The sequence below is a fragment of the Protopterus annectens genome, chromosome 13.part0 (genome assembly GCF_019279795.1).
Source record: "Protopterus annectens isolate FY-2018-M chromosome 13.part0, PAN1.0, whole genome shotgun sequence".
NCBI classification, from domain to species: domain Eukaryota; kingdom Metazoa; phylum Chordata; order Ceratodontiformes; family Protopteridae; genus Protopterus; species Protopterus annectens.
This window is the reverse complement of record NC_056747.1, coordinates 1,188,532,222-1,188,550,182: the sequence shown is the minus strand read 5'-3', so window position 1 is coordinate 1,188,550,182 and position 17,961 is coordinate 1,188,532,222. Positions and strand designations below refer to the sequence as shown.

Here is a 17,961-nt window from a genome sequence, read left to right as displayed (position 1 = left end):
CAGCCTCACTATCTGCAGTCTGAGGTTTACTTACCTTTAGGTAAACCATGACCAGAATTGCTTGCAGTGTAGTCTCCATACACATATAATTAAATATGACATTTCAGCAGGGTAGCCCAGTGGCAGTAATCAAGAGAAGTGGATACTCTTGTGTTATTATCTGAAGAAAATGTTTTCTGATTTATATAGTAACATATTCTTGTTATAACAGTAAAGCAAACACAAGTAGCCATGTGCCATAGGTGTAAAAGTAAGTTCAGGTATTAGCTTGGGCATTTTCTCTGTTCCTCATTGCTAAACTGCATTTGTTTATACACAGATTGCACCCTTTGAAATGAAATGCACAAATAACCAATTTCACAAATGAATGACTGCAGAGATAATCAACAGTTCTGTACTAATACTTGTACAAAATGAGTGAGGCGGTAATGACGTTGAATTGATTTAAGTCAGCTTTAAGCATTCTCCCACAGCTGTTCCTTTTTCTGTTGCTGACAGTAAAAGAAATATCCTTTTCTAATGATGGTCATGTATTCTTGTTTTCTGAATTTTTAGAGTTCAAAGAGGCTTTCACTCTCTTTGATAGAACCCCCACTGGTGAGATGAAAATCACGTATGGGCAATGTGGAGATGTAATGCGTGCTCTGGGACAAAATCCAACAAATGCAGAGGTTATGAAAGTATTGGGAAGGCCCAAGCCAGAAGGTATGTTTGCCAGCCACTTTAGGCATGCACTTATTCTAGTCATGTATAGATATATACAAATATACTGCATGCATGTACACTTATGCAATTACTGCCTAGAATTTTTTGGTGGTTCTTTTTTTCACTGTTTCTGCAAATTAGTGCACTAAAATGTTTCTACTATGAAAATACAAAAACAGTAAAGCAACACCAATAAACCAGCTCTGTCATATACAGGGATTAGGCTCTGACTACAACTTAGATGGCCAAATAGTGACTAGCAAATGAGGTGCTACAGAAGCTGGCCAAGTAGTGTTAGAGTCTGTGGCCACTGGTAGTTTGCTCACCTGAAGGAAGAGAAATGGTTCAATCATGCTGCCAGTCCTGATACCTGGTAGGGCCAGGTGGACCAGGTGGATTATCAGGTAGCACATGGGGCTGGGGCATATGCTCAGTTTGTTAAACAGCAAGTGCTATAGCATTATTTGGCCAATCATGAACCAACCCATGGGTTGGCAATGATTACAGAACAGTTGACTTTGGCGAAATGAAACAAGGACCTAGGCTCAAGCAATACTTCATCCTAACTGGCCAAAGTAAAGTTAAGCAAAACCTCATAATAACACATCTAAAATTGATATAAAAATGGTTCACTTTACAAAAAAATGTCTATTTCTTAACAGTATAATTGAATTGCAGGTAGTTTGTTATTATGAAATGTGGCCCTTCCCAGCTAATTAGTTCCCTGGTCATGGTTCATGCTCCAACATACAAAACTGCCACTGCAGTATGATACATGTCTGATTATATCTTACTGCTCAGTTCAGACCCTGCTTGGTACAGTCCTTGATACATCAGGAAAGCTGTAAATCTATCATATAACCAGTCGGCTTTCATCTGAAGTGCCATTTTCAATTTTTCTGATTATATTCAACTGTCAAATGGAGGAAAAGGCAATGTTGCAGAGATGGCCCAATCTCTCTCTCCCATACTGCTGCAGGTACCTATAATGAAATCATACAATGATTGATGTTGTCACACCACAAATTAAATGTCAAAAACATTTTGTCTCCATAAGCAGTGCTGTGGCATTATTACAAGAATGAGCAGTGAAAGATACGGTGGAATTTTTGAAAATCTGGTGATACTTAGCTAAAACATGGCAGTAATATTACATTTACAAGCTGTGCAAAGCATTACCACTTCAGAAGCTGGCTCAAATTGTATAGTTTCTGTTTCATGCTTCAGGGACCATTCCAGAACATGAAGACAGACTGACTCCTGAAGAGATTGCATCATTTTTTTAACTCTGGCATATTTATGCCACCATGACAACTCCTTTGCTATGTAGTCATTGTTTGACATGTTCATGCCCTCCCACATGTGTGAGACCTAATTTGTTCTTGTTTTAGTAAAATGTATTCTTTTTTGCAGAAATGAACACAAAAATGCTTGATTTTGAAACCTTCCTGCCCATGCTACAGCACATCTCTAGGTCCAAGGATCAAGGAAGCTTTGAGGATTTTGTAGAAGGGCTTCGAGTCTTTGACAAGGAAGGCAATGGCACAGTAATGGGTGCTGAACTTCGCCATGTCCTTGCTACTCTAGGTAAGGATCCTTTGTCTTTCTATGTCACATCTTTAGTGGTATAGTTGTATGATAACAGACAAAACAGTGAAAACAGTTACATCATGCATTTTGTGATAAAAGCTGTTGCTGTATAGTCTTCTTTTAACCATGAATGTTTGGTTGCCCAGGTGAGAAGATGACTGAAGATGAGGTGGAGCAGCTTATGGCTGGACAAGAAGATGCCAATGGCTGCATTAATTATGAAGGTAAAACAACGTTTTTTACTCTTGCTTATTTTATCTCTTTATTGTCTTAGTGGAAGAACATATGAACCTAAGCAGCTCTCAAAACTCATTCTCCCCATAGTAAACAGATTGTCTGTAGACAAGCAGTGTAACATAAATGTCAAGCATTTTTGAAAGAACATTAGCCAGTGTATTGAAGTGCATTCCCTTCTTATATTTATCTGTCTCTGATGACGTGCTTGTGGAAGCTTAAATCTGGGAGAGCTTGGAATCTGAGTGAATATATTTTATTTATTCATTTATTAATCAGATAAAATAAACTTTAATCCTGAGAGTAAAACAATGAATAGTGAAATTTTCTGTTACACAATTAGACTGCTTTTGAAGGGAAGACAAATTGCCCTGCTCCAGACATGGGGACTGTGCTCCTCACACTCCCACTACCTATGTATACTAACTGCAAGGTCACTGTATCTCAAAATAGGGAGAAACAATATACTAAAGCAGCCTCAGACTTCTAATATATTCCCCAACAATTGCTCTGAATGTCCAGTAATACCAAAGCTCAGTTACATTCCTCAGAATTACAACAGGAGCCTGGGCAAACATAATAAATACGAGCATGTTACATATGGAAAAGTCTTGTTCCCCTATTTAATATAAATACCATGGCAGATCGTCCTTGTTAATGAACCATGGTAAAAAATAAATAAATACTAACAGTATAGCTGCAAAAATTAAACTATAGCACAACATTTTGCAATTCATTGTAAGTTTTATATTTTACTTGTGTAGTGAAATGATAAGGCATTCTGGGACAGTATCTTGTTAAGATAATATAATGACTCGCCTGTTTGTATAAATATATCAGGCACCTGAAAAGCAAGTCCAGTGCCAGGAAACATAGCTTGGAATGCTTTATTGCAATTATAAAGTAACTAATTTACAAGAAGAAGAAGAAAAAAAGACAGTAATGACTCTCACTCTTAAAAGACAGTGTCGTCAAATCGCAGAGTATAATGTTGCTTTTACTATTGATGCATTTCATGTCCTTTTCCAAATAATAATTCTTCGTTCAGTTTTTGAAATATTGTTATGGCATTTGCTACAAATCCTGTAATATTTCTTAATTGTTTTTGTGGCTTCTAACTTGTTATGACCAGAAAAGACATCTGAGGATGTAGTGTTCTCAGACATTGATCATAAATGTAAATGGATAGAGTGACAAAGAAAATCAGAATTGCTGCATTCCTTAATGTTCTCACTTTTGTCCCTTTTTGCAGCTTTTATCAAACACATTATGTCTGGATGAATTAACTATTTCTTATGGTAAGTGCAGATATTAAATTTCATACATTTCATAATAATGTGTGTTTTATCAGGGAGACAAAGTGTATTTTATGCAACCTATCTGCTCCAAATGAGTCAGAAGAGAACTATAAGAGTTAAATCATAATTCTCCAAAACTTTTGCCAGTGATGCATACGAACAATGTTTAACTATTTATTCCTGTCTCTATAACACATCTTGTATTTTATTTTTCTATACATCTATGAACTGTAGAAGTACTTGCTAATACATACATTTACTTTAACTGTGCTATTAAATCAGTTTGCTTATCTGCTTGTTCGCACAACCATATAGGATGCATCTCTCTGTTTAATTTCTATCATAGATAGCCATACTATACTAATAACTTTGCAGTGGCAATGCATCAGTCCTAACCCCCCAAACGTTGGCACCTTGGTTAGCTTAGCATACTCACTAGCATTAAATGAAACACTAACAATTTCCAAAAAACTGCTGATTATTGGAGAGAGCATATCCTACTCATAATTTATTGTTTGTTCATTTACCTATTTGGTAATTTGCTCAAACACACCCATTTCATCCTTATCCTGGGCCATTAAAGCAATAAAGAGGCAGAATTATGCAATTATACATTCCAGTACATGTATAAATGAATGATGAGTTTATAATGCTAAGAGCATGTATAAGTATGACAGATAGCTTTGTCTATGGCAAAAAATGCAGACCACTTGCCTTTGATACTAAAACATCAGAAGGCAGCGGGTTCTATTCCCACTCCAGGTGACTGGATTACAGACAGTACAGCATGGGGGGGGGGGTGCTACACTCATGAATGTGTCAACCTTTGGATCAGATGTTACACCAAGGACCCATCTGCTTGAACTGGTAGTAGCTCAGGTGGATGCAAAAGATCCCACTACATCTACTCAAAGGAGTTATCTTGACAAATTTCCCCTGGGTCTCCCCTGAAAAGAGGTGACCAGCCTAGTGGGACTAACCCAGTCAACAATGGCTAAATAAATATACCTGTACTTTTTCAATATATTGAAAGTTATACAAAAAGCGACACATCGATAATTATAAGCCATTGCTATGTCTTTGTTCAGGAACAAAAGACTACTGTAATCATCCTTGTGATAATTAGGCTAAGTAAAGGAGGAAAAGGTAAGAGAGGAACAACACAAGATGGAGAAGAAAACAGGAAGAAACTGGGAAGGGCAGAAAAGTAAACCAAATGTTACAGGAGAGGTACACATGAGCTGCATGAGGAATGGGAGGAAGAAGAAAATATCCATGTGAGGGAACAGGTTCCATCTGTGAGTTTAAGGTTTTCAGCAGTGCAGCACAGTCTGCTCTATCACTAGACCGTTAGCAATAATAAAACTACTTTATCTCACCAATGAGTCAAATAAGGGGGCAGTATTCTGATAAAGGAGTTTGAAGGTAAGGACAAGGATGGACATATAGGTATGTGACCTCAAAAAGGGTGATACCATGATATTCACTTCAGAGATCAAGATACATATCTATAATTAGCATTAAAAATAAATGTAAGAGAACGGCAAATGTGGAATAAAGATGCTTCTTTACGACAGCTTGCCTTGCATCTGGGGAAGGAAGTTAAATTTTGAAGCAGTGAAAAAGGAGGCTGATCCCACCTTTAAGCTTCTGCAGGTGGATGTTAAAGCTAAGGGAGGTATTGAGTTACACAGTACAGTACTTGAAACCACCAAGACTTGTGGCACTTCAGACTTTTGAGATGCTACCAATCCTGGCTGGAGTAACAAGCTCAGGACACAGGCTGTTGAGTTGATTAGTACCTGCTTGAGAGATAAGCCGCTCATTTGTTTGTTAAGGACATTTACAAGGAACAAAATATCTGTTGACAATCTGAAAAATAAATACAAATCAGACTTAATAAATGTCTCTCAGTCAGCAGTTATTTTGCTCATGAATTCCTTTTTAGTGCTGCATTTGTTGGTCACGTTGTATTAGATTAGTTTTCTAAGGTCTCGAGGAAGAAGATGAAGATGAGCAGAGGTACCAGCAGAGAGCCTTGTGGGGCCTAAGAGTGAAATGTTCCACAGAACAACAAAGAATACCCAAAGGTGACCTTTCACATTACACACAAGAATGAAGCACAAGACCAAAGGTCACTGGCGTTTGCCTCAGTATGGAGCCAGCAACTAGAACAAATGCTAAATTATTAAATGCTTGGCTAGTATAAAAAGACACATTTAAGCAAAGCCTTTGTTCGTATATGAAAGTCACTAAGGAGCCAAAAGGTACTTTCACCAATGTCTTTAATAAAAAAAAAAAATGATGTAATATGGACATGGCACATGACTGTTGTAGCTGGCTAGCTACTACATTCACCAGAAATTTACTCAAGAAGGTAGAAGGCAGAAGGGAATGGACTGGTTAGGGAGGGATTTTCAAGCATGGTTATAGGGACAACAATAGCTTCTCTCCAGACTGCAGGGGCACAGAGTAAGCATAGGGAAGTCTCAAGATGTGGGTCAATGATTTGGCAATGAATAAGGTGCACATTTTATGGAATCAAGATCAGTTGCCACACAGCTAGATGACTTAAAGTGCAGGAAGCAGAAGAGACATTTGATCAGAGCCTTGTTGCCAGTTTTCTTAAAACTGAATGATGGAATGAGTAAATCAAAGTTAACCTTAGGGCCATAATAAGGTGCATGTGGGAGACAGCTCCTTGCAAAAAGGATTGGGAAATTTGAAGATCAGAAAAGCAGACCAGGTTCCCTGTGATGTAACAACTTTAGTTTTGCTCCTGGTGGCTTTCTTGTTCACTTCTGTCTGAAAGAAGCATGAACTGGATAAAAGAGTCCATTGTTTCACCCTAGGAGCAGCCTTCTTGTACTTCTTCCATAGAATGATAGACGGTGAACAGGGTTTGCGGGTGCTTTCTGCCCACTTGTTTAGTGAAACATCAACCTCTAGCTCTGTAAAGTCATAGTTTTGAAAAAATTGTGGATTATTTTAGTGGTGACTCTTAACGAGTTTCAGTTGCATCACTGATTAATGCTGTTTATTATTTAGGTTCATAGATGAATGTCAGGCTAACTGTTCTAAAGGGCCATTTTAAGCCTAGTCAATATTCTGAGGTAAGAATCAAAGCCTGTATCTTGTGTCTGTGAGGTATAGACTTTAACAATTATGTCAAACTCACCGACCTTAGATTCCTTAACTTTTTTTGGTTTATAGTTAATTACTAGGCTAACAACCAAACAGCCCTTAAACCTAGTCAGACTTCCCAAGGTGAGAATCAAACCATGCACCTTCCTTCATAAGGCGAAGATCAAACCCTGTACCTTGCTTCTGTGAGGTAAACACCTTAACCATTATGCCACCTTTTCATTTAAAAGGGCTATTTAGTGAACTTAAGTTTACTGAAAAAATATGTTTGCATAGTTCACTGCCTGCACCTAAGCATTTAACAACCATTGTTGCTAGATCTGCTTCATTTCACAAGTGTTATGTCATGAAGTAATTTCTTTCCTGCAGTAATGGCTAGCTTTCCAGTTCTAATGAAGCTTCATTGTAAACCATAATATTCCATAATTCAAATAGGTCCTTCCAATCAATTTTATGCTGGTGCTTTCTTCACTGAATTACAAATAAAGAGTACTGTATTTGCCTGACTATAAAAGCTACTCATAGATATACTTGCTCACACCAAGTGGTTAACCTGTACTACTACTTGCTTCGACTTATGAGGTTTTTTTCAGAAGCACTTGGTATGTGGTAGTATCATAAACTCTGTCTAACATTACTCATTAATTTTATGGATTACCAGATACCTCTAGCATGCAGTTAATCCTCATAGCACTGCTGTATCCAGCCTATATTGTTTATTTTATAATGGATATTGCCTGACATGACTGGTGTGAGAGTTTGCCAACAGCTAAACACTTTAAGAGAGCATTATGGCAGTAGGATTCTTTTTATTGCCACTTGATTAGATCACAAAATAAAGCAAACTGCCAGGCGTGTGTGATTATAATGGTCCATAAATATTTTATTGACAGTGAAGGCTCTGGCAGTTGGCCAATAGACTATGTGTGCCCATCTTAAAGGGAATACCTGAAACACTTGTTTGGACTGACATAATTTAAAGTGCAAAATTATAGTTTGACACCTTAGGGCATTGATGTTTTAGGTCACAAACTAAACCACTGTGTGTTGTCGTTTCAAAATAAACTAAATTCTGGTATAACAAAAATGTAGCAGAATTTCAACTCTGATCACCTGACTCACACTCTGGGTTACTTTGAAGTGTGAAATTGTTGGTAGCAACATATCAAAGACACCAGCTAGACCAGCATTCTGAGCGACATGGTTTCAAGTCCAGATGAAAAACTCCTTTGTCTCCCCTTGTGCTTGTGAATGTTTTCATAAGCTTGCACAGCAGAATTGTTTATGATCACCATTAAGTACATAATCTGAACAAATGAAAACTGTAGTCTGCTGAACATAACATAAGAGATGTCAGTAAATGATTTAGAACGAAACATGACAAACTGATACTCAACTGCCATACTAACCTACTGAGGAATTTTCATTGTGCACTCTTGATGTTCTGAATCAAAACTTGGCAAGTAACACAGAGGTTGGAACAATCCACCACAAAATAAATTTCATCAAATACAACTTCATTCATGATCAGGCAATTGAAAAAAAGAAAACTGTATTTGATTTTATTTATTTTATCACTGATTATTTTACTTTTGCTTCATTCGCACTTTTAAGTACTGGTTTTTAGGCACAATCACTGTAACCCTATTGTTCATTTCTTTTACCATGCTATGGTATGCAGTTTCATTGTTTCCTTTCATTAAAGCTGTATTATTCTTTACTCCCATGATTATGTGATTAGTTTTATCACCTAAGTCACCTCTACACAACTGTTTTGCTGTATGAAACACTCTTTTCAAGACATCCTATCACTATATAATTAAAACTGTCAATTACGGGGCTTTAAAAAAAAACAGTCCTTTCTGTTCATTATTAAATGCAGAAATCTAATAGACTTGTTTTCTTTCCCTGAAAATTATTGCAATCAAATATTTAGGTGAGAAGGATCTAATGTAAGTAATGTTTTCCCTACTTCATATCTGCAAAATTATATCAATATCTTATACATTTCTGGAGTCCAAAATATTAATGCAAATGTGCATCTATGAAACCTCTGAAAATGCATCATTTAGACAAGATTCATAAGATTCAGTTAATATTTTGCCCTTTTCACCTCACACTCCTGAAGAAAAAGGTTTTCAAAACAACCACTTGAACAGTCTGGTTAAAAAAGCATAAATTAGCAAATATTTGATGCGTGAACACATTTTCAGGGCTGGCACAATATTAACAGCAATTAACTGTGATGCCTCACAGTGTTCAGTTTTCTAGTTTGGTTCTCAGCTAGAGTGCCTTCTTTGTGGATTTTGCATGTCTGCCCTGTATGTTTCCACATGGATTTTTAACTGGTAATCTGTTTTCCTACCACATCCCAAAGATATGCAATATATGAGTTAGTCAGCCTCCAAACTTAACAGTAGGCAAGTAGGTTATTTGTGAGCATTTTTGTTCATGTGTATAGGTTCATAGATTAGTACTAGGCTAACTGTCCTTGTAGGTCATTTTAAGCCTAGCCAATTACCCCATGTGAGAATCAAACCCTGCACCTTGTGTCTGAAAGGTAAATACCTTAACCGTTATCCCAACCTCCCACAAAAGTAAGAATCAAACCTTCTACCTTGTGTCTGTGAGATAAACACCTTAATAATCATGGTAACTCCCCAACCCAAAAATAAATTCATAAATTAGTACCAGGCCAACTGCCTCTGTGGACTATTCCAAGCCTAGCCAATTACCCCATTTGCAAATCAAACCTTGCATCTTGTGCCTATTAGATGCACACGGTAACCGCTATGCCGACCTCCCACATCAACACCCAAAACCAGAACTTAATCCATGTGCTGTGCAAACATACACCCCCCCCCCCAAAAAAAAAAAAGAAATCATTTAAACAATTATTTCATGTCTACAGTTTCCATATAGGACTTCAAATTACACATTTCCCATATTCTGTGTGATACCCAGACTGCATAACCCACATTAAAAATATTACTTCATGCCCCAACTTCATAATTAACATTCAAATTACATTCTTTCAAGCCTGAGCTACTGAAAAACTTCATAAACAGCGATTTCCTTGCATGAAGTGCTTGAATTCCAATTTAAAGTAAGCATCAGGACACACAAGCAAACAAGAAGCAGCGTTACTCTAGGCAAGGAAGTCGCATGTGAGCAAACAGAGCAAGCACACTTGTAGGTGGACCTGGGAAAGAACACAGGTAGACAAATAGAGTGATTTAAAGTCAACTCAAAGACTACTTTTGGTCTAAATAACAGATTAGTTCTAAGAGTCACTATCATTATGGAAAAACAAGAAGGGCTGAACAGACATGAGGCCGTGCAACTCAGATACTCTTCTAACTGAAGTCAGAGCAATAAATAAAGCTGTCTTTCAGGTAAGGAACTTTAGGGGAACATTAGCTGTAGATTCACATGGAGGTAGAGTTAGCTTCTCCAGTACAAAATTAGAATTTCAGGATGGAGCCACATGTTTCTTAGGTGTTCTAGTATATAAAACCCTTTTAAACATTACATGACATGAAATAGAGAATGAAAGAGGGGATTATAATGGCAAATAAGCTGAAATGGTCAAAAGATGCACTTTTGACAGAAGTGTAAGACAGGCCAGACATGAGCAATTCACACAGGTACTGCAGAACCACCAGAGCCCTGATCTCTATTTTATGGCATCAACTAGAAAATTTCCCCCATACGTGTACATATGATTTTCTTGTAGTAGAATTTCTATCCTCCTTTAAAGACTATTGCATTGTCATCAGTAAAGAGTTGTCTCAATGGGATCAAAAACATATCCTCCATACTGTCAGGTGTAGGTTCAGAATGCTGGAGTGAATGAGAAATCCCTTGTCCTATATGACTGAGTCTACTTTTTTTGGTAACTGCCTCTGGCTGGATGCATGAGAAGGAAGATGGCATAAAGGAGCATTCCCATTTATGGGAAAGTAAAAGGATCCATTCTATAGTTCATAGATAATTACTAGGACGGCTGCCTTTATGGGACATTTTAACCGGGTTTCCTTTTTGGTGTTAGAATTTAACTATCCCATTTGGTGTCAGATTGGCCTTACCCATCCCATGGTCAATAAATGTAGATTACTCCAGTGAGTAACTGGAATCACACCAAAGATAATTTGAGGGTGTGTGTCTGTGTGTTTTTGTGTCTGCATGTCCCAAGATAGAGTGACATCCTATCAGAGATTAATTTTTCTGCTTTGCACCCATTGAGTGCTGCAATAGGATCCTGATTTTGGAATGGATAAAACAGGTGATTCGAGATAGGATGGAAAAAGTAATCAAAGCATTTTCTCCTTCTAGTGAGGGCACTTTCATTGCAGGGATCATTAGTCATTAATTTAGTTGCCAGCCAGATAACTGAACAGATAATAACAAACCCTTTTCAGAGTTGTTGTCACAGATACAAAAATGCAAGCATACACAAACAAAAACCGACACACATACTCACCATACCTACCTACTAGCAATTTGGAGGCTCACCAATTATATAAATAGGACTTGTGCCGCACAGTAGTGGCATTATTCAGTTGAAAGAAAAGAAACTCCTACTGAGTCGAGGAAACTTTTTTTTGCAAATAATATGTCACTTCATTGAACCTAGGTTGTCTAGAAATGTTATCTAAATTTTGTCTCCATCAGAAGAACAAGAAAGAAACAAAAATATATAAAAAAAGAAAAAAAAACTCTGCAATCTATTTTGCATCCTTCAGATACCACCTTTTTGCCTGATACTGGAACTTTATTAAGGTAGATAGATAAGTTGGTGTGTTTGTCTTCTGGAAGCTGAGCATTTGAGAAAAAAAAATAAACAATAAGGAAAAACTGAGGGTGACTGTAATGTAGGGGACCTGAGAGCATCATTCCAGAATGGGCTACACCCTGATCCACAGAGTGTGTTCATGAACTGGTTACAGAACAAAGTAAACTTTAGAGAGAAAATAAGTAAAATAAAGATTCTAACAAAGTAACCTGATGACCTGGGTCTGAACATGTCAATGACACTTTAATTCTAGAATACAAGCTATGCACTTAGAAATGCAGGGAGAATCCAACAGGCACAAACCAAAACATTGATTTAAGTGTCATCTTACCATATGATCAAATGCTGTTAGAAACTCAAAAGAGAAGTGAAGAAAAGTTGCATGTTTTGTTAGGGGAATCGATCAGACTTGCATGTCTTTAGTTTTGGTGGCTTCACCAAAGAAAAGGCACCAGTAATTTAACATAGCTGTGGAGGAAAGCAACACAGGTTGTACAGGGATTGCAGCAGCAAACTCTCAACATTCGACTGAAGAAAACAAGCATGATTCCCTAAAACGCAAGAAGGAGAAAAGTAAAACCAGCAGACTGTTCGAGTACATCATAGGTGCTGATTAGGGTGCCTGGCATAAACTCTTATTAAAGAAATGTATTTGAAAGGGTTGGGAGGGTGGCCTAATGGTTAAGGTGTTTGTCTTACAAACACAAGGTGCAGGGTTTGAGTCTCACAAGAGATAATTGGCTAGGCTTAAAATGGCTTGCAAGGGCAGTTAGCTTAGTACTAACCTATGAAAAGAGGAACATAATTATGTAATCCGAAAGTGCGTTTTATAAGTATTGTGAGGAATCTTATTTTCACCAAGACAGTGGTAAGTGACCAAAACTGATGGCTGGGTGATTTTTAGTAAGACACTTTTACTTTCTATAGAGGAGGAAACACATGGGTATAATAAGAAAAGAACACAAAAACAACGTACAGCAAGCAGTGACCTTTTGGCAGACTTAGTGATTGCTGTGTTCCTTCTGCTTCAGAGTTTATCTGTGCATTAAACAAATGAGTGGCTTTTAAAAACAAAAACTGTAACAAAACTTGCTAATGAATGTCCTCTTATTGTACAGATTCCAAGGAAGTGTTTCATTCCCATCCCGACAGACAAAGAGACTGAGTTACAGATGGCATCTCTGCTACCTTCTGTGAGACTTGCACCTTGATTATGTTTACAGCCAGTGTTGAAAAAGATACTGAGAATTGAACAAGAAACATCAAAGTTACCATAAACATTTTTTCTTCAGTTGCTAACTATCTTTCCTGCATATAAAGTCACTCCAGTGGAGAATTTATTTTTATTGTGTTTTCTAATTTATTTGCAGATCTACCTATTAAATTTCTAACAAAAGCAATTGGCTCATTTCTGAGTAATACTGTCAAATTTGAACTTTTAAAGGAAATTGATTTTTTAAGAACTGGTCTTGATTGCTTTCACACATAGGCAGAGCATAGTTTTCAGGAGGTATTATCAATGTTTTATCTTTCTGGAAACTTTAGTATGCACTCCCACCTAACTTCTATCACTTGCATTACAATCACTGGACTAATCTCTGATTCAGGCTTAGAGTTATCATGGTTCAGTTCATCACTGCACTGTATCTCTGGATTTCTCTTATTTGAGGTAATGTTTTAATAAATTTGATATAGAGTATAAAGTGTATCTCAAGTTAGTATTTCTTTCCATTTTTATTTATTTACTCTTCATTTCATATTGTAGAAATATATTAAATGTACAGTAATTGCATCTCAGTTTCCATTTGTTAATCCTTTCATGGATTTAAATAGTTATTTTGTGATCATCATCATATTCATAAGTCTAAAAAGTTTAATATTTAAGGAAATGGTGCACTTCTAGGCACAAGCAGATATTTAACCATTGTGTATAACATCAGTAACTTAATAACTCCCGATGAAGGGATCATGCTAGCCTGAAGGCTTGAGCAACTACAAAACCTATGCTGGCCTGATAAAAGGCATTTACATCACATGTGTGTTTCAGTGCATTTGTGTAAACATTGAAAGTAAGTTAAAACTGGTGGTAGAGTAAAAAATATAATGGAAATAGCAGGCCTTCACAGTCAGATTTGGTGAACATAATACCGCACATCTGAAATGCATGGGAATGCATACAAGCATATTTGGAGGATTATTTTTTTCCTGAATGGATTTATACAACTCATGAACAACAGCATAATGTAACTAAAACTTGTTTACAAATACAGTCATAATTAAAAAAGGTACAAATGCACAATACGTTGCAGGTTGGAACACACACCGTAGGGTATGGATGTAAAAATATTTACATAACAAAGTAACAGAGGCAAAACAGACATGAAAATTCACAGTCCAGTATATACACTGCTTCAAGAAAAAGTTGGTATCATGGGACTCTGAGGACATTTCCAAACCTTGACTGTGAAACTAGGGGGGTTTATAAAGGATTACAAATCATTCACAACATTTCAGGGATTAAAAAAATAACCCATTGATCAACATTCAGCAAAGCATTACATATTATTGCATACATGATCACAGTTTCTTGTAAATCACTGACATTTTTTTGGAATACGTATTGAAGGAAGTAAGGAACAACCAAATTCTGATGAAATCAAACTAAAGCCACAGTGAACTGGACTGAAACAAGTTATGTTGTGACTATGTGGTAAATGTAGCTTACTACTGTCACTAGTTCTGTAGGTCCCAGTGGTCTAAAGGATAAGGCACTGACCACCCAAGGTGGAGATGGTAGGATTAACTCCTATCTAGAGTAGCATGACTTTTAAAAATGGAAGTATAGCATTTAATTGCATATCATTTGACATCAGTGCATAAAAACACAAATCTCTCACTTTGTTACTAATACTCAGTACTAAATTTAAATTTACAAGTGACTCATTTTAAATATTTACAGTACCTGCTTTCTTCTTCCACTGTTCTGTTTCCTTCTGCCAAATTCTATATGCAAAATCTGGCACAAATTGGGTGTGCTACAGGTGCTCTTGTCCTAGAAACTCAAGCCACACATGATTGTTCTCACCTGCTTCAAAAGCAAGTGCTTGGCCTCTCACCTGCCCAATCTCCTATTTTTATTTAGCCCTCCAAACACCCTACCCGCAAAATCTATAGCCATAGCAGAACCTGAACTCTAACCTTACAACTTGCACCCAGTTCCCAACCTGAACTCTCATTTCCTTATCTTAAATCTCCACTTCCCCACCTCCCTAGTCCTAAAGGCCCAGTCACTCTCTAAACCTAAAACTCCAACCTCCCTCCCTAAAACTAAATTCCCCAATCACTCTGTAATTCTAAAACTCCCCTCCCACTCATTAAACCTAAAAGTCCCTTCCTGCTCCCTAACCCTAAACTTCCCTTACCACTCCTTAACCCCAAAACTCCATTACCACTTCCTAACCCTAAAAAACCTTCACACTCCCTAACCCTAAAATCCCCCTCATTCTCTCTAACCCCAAAAGTCCCCCTTCTGCTCCCTAAGCTTAGAAATTTCCCTCCCCAACGCTGCTTGCGTAAAACTCACACTGAGTTCGAACACAAGTGACAGCCTACATTAGCAACAAGATTCTCAAGTCCATGACATTGAGAAAGTGATTTTCAAGCACTTAGGGCTTGAAAGCTTGTGTTCCCAGCACAAATCCATAACTGCAAGGCAAACAACTAAGCCTACACTTTTCAAATTATACATTTTTGCATTTCTTGCTAATCTAGGTTTTAAAGTGTTCCTAGTTTCCTTTATACAATTGTGACTTACATATTTGCTAGGTTTGCTTATATCTAACTTTACTTTGATTTATGATACTAAAAATAATGAATTTATTTTTGAAGAGGGTATAAATGATGTTTCTCATATTGATAACTTCTGCAATAGCTTTAGCTGTATAGGTTATATCCTGTCAAGGATATAACAGCCAGGCAGCTTCCAAAGCTTTGGGGTACACATTATGCACACAAACTATCAGGCAGCTTGAGCTGAGCTGACTAAAAGACAAGTCTGGGTGCCAAGCCCTTCAGGGCTTTACTGTCACCACAGAGTATGCTCCTCTGAGGTTTTACAGGCTTGACAGTCAGCTTGTGCTGCTCCTTTCCTAGGCAGACAAGTTGCTTTTGAGAAAAAAAACTCCATTTAATATTTTTGGTTATTATTTATACTTTCCTCTTCAGGAAATTTATTTTAAAGCTATGCGTTCTAGGAGTTTGTATTTAAATGGACTGTCACAAGACTTTACTATACTTTTAAAACAGAAGTGCTCTTTTTTCCCTGTCAGTTTAACAGTTATTTAAAATAACTGGAAACCATTTGTTTCTCTGGAGAAATTGTGTTTATTTTTCTTTGTGGGGCTGGCAAAATGTTTCTAAATTGCTTTTTACTGTGTTTGTCTGTGGAAAAATATGACCTTTAAAGATATTTTATTTTTACTGGCATTTGCTTCTTATTTTCCATGGGAAAGAGGCACCACTTTTGGCTTGACCATAGAACAAACTGTTGGTCTGACAGTCAGTCCTTCTTCTAGATACAAAAAGGAAAAAGTTAAGTAAACAGCCTTTGCCATCACAGTTTGTGTCAGTCACAGGTGAGTGACTCTAATGCTGCCATATGTTGTACCTAGGACCACTCATCCTTTTACCCCAAAACCCTCTGGTGTAGCACCTACAGCCACTATGGACCAGAGATTAGCCACATCATTTGCAGCTGTTGGGGTCCCCTCTTGTCAGTCCTTGGAGAGGGAACAGGGAAGGCTTTTTGTCAGAATCTTGTGCCTATCCCTAGAGAAGCTACTGCCACTAAATTAACTGTTGGCCTCATTTTTCTGATAAAAAGAGGCAGAAAACTAAGTATGCATCTACTTCTCTTCAAATTTCTTTTGACAGGAATAGTTTACTAGATTCTTCTCAGGGTTTTTTATTCATACTATTGATCCTTCTTGTAAGGAAGTTTATGACAAATGAAAGAGGAATACCTCATGTCCTGAAGAGATTCAAGATTCTGTATCTGGACAGGAAGATGAAGGGACAGATACAGGGTTTTCTCCTCAGATTTCTGATTCAGACTCAGAGGAGAGCTCAGTTTCTGATTCTCCCTTTGGAAGATTTTCTTTCTCTGAGACTATTTCTAGAATGTGCCAGTATTCTCAGTGGAAGAACACTGAGGTTTCTTATTCTCTTGGAAAATACTATGTGCTCTTATAGAAGGAATTTCCAGAAACTGCATCCATTCCTCCAGTTTTGTCTGCCTTGGAGAACCTTTGTGTTATTGCCTGCAATATTCCTGACAGTCAGCCAGCTGTTTCTAAAAGGCAAAGAGGATGTACAAAGTTCCTCAAGCTTTTAAGTTTTCATACATTCTTTCCAAACCTGATCCAGTAGCTATAGCTTTAGTTAATCCTTCTGTTGTTAAGGACTTAGTTAATTCCAGTCCTATTATTTCTGACACGGATGGGACGATTAAGGATAAGAATGGGAAAATGTATGCTTCTGCAACTCTTATTTTCAGAATTTTGAATTATCAGTCCCAAATGTTAAGCTTTGTTCTGACTAATTGTGAAAGTAGAGGAATGTTTTGTCTGCAGTTTCTTCTTGTGAGGAAAAATCTGTTTAAGTAATTTAATTTCTGCTATTGTTTAGCCATCACTAATTGTATACAGCGTGTATATGATTCTGTTGACAACTCTTCAAGGCCTATGTCCATAGGTACTATTTTGAGGTGGTTTACATGTTTCTCAAAACCTCCCAGATGATCTTAAAAATTAGATTTTAAATTCTCCTATGGATAAAGATTTAGTTTTTGGCCTCTCTGCTGCAGAGGTGATCAAAACTTGTGATGAAAGGAGTAATCTGATATAGGGAATTTCTAAGGATTTTCATTTTCCAAATTTTCCAAGGGATTCTCTATCTCCTCTTCCAATTTTGGTAAAAAATAAAATAAACAATCTCAACAAAATGTAGGTAAACAGAAGTTTAAGAAGAAATGGCAAGGGGATTCCAAGAAGAATTCTAGAAACTCCCAAAAGCAAGGATAGTCCAATAAGTCAGAATGACTTTTTAAGGGACATTGTCCCCAATCCCCCTTCCACCCTGGCACCCCTTTCATCTTCCAGAAAGTCTGGCTCTCTCCTTTCCTCTTTGGCATCAAAC

At 37.2% G+C, this 17,961-nt stretch overlaps 1 protein-coding gene across 1 annotated transcript in view; it reads left to right on the top strand.

Annotated features, from left to right (window-relative positions):
• The window catches only part of MYL4 (myosin light chain 4), a 75,070-nt gene extending 61,601 nt beyond the window's left edge, over positions 1 to 13,469 (top strand). Inside the window, exons 3-7 of the mRNA XM_044055190.1 lie at positions 556 to 705; positions 2,119 to 2,292; positions 2,442 to 2,519; positions 3,782 to 3,827; positions 12,885 to 13,469. Of these exons, the coding sequence (XP_043911125.1) occupies positions 556 to 705; positions 2,119 to 2,292; positions 2,442 to 2,519; positions 3,782 to 3,810 (431 nt within the window). The 3' untranslated portion in view covers positions 3,811 to 3,827; positions 12,885 to 13,469. The remainder of the gene's footprint in view (positions 1 to 555; positions 706 to 2,118; positions 2,293 to 2,441; positions 2,520 to 3,781; positions 3,828 to 12,884) is intronic.
• Positions 13,470 to 17,961: the final 4,492 nt, after the last annotated feature.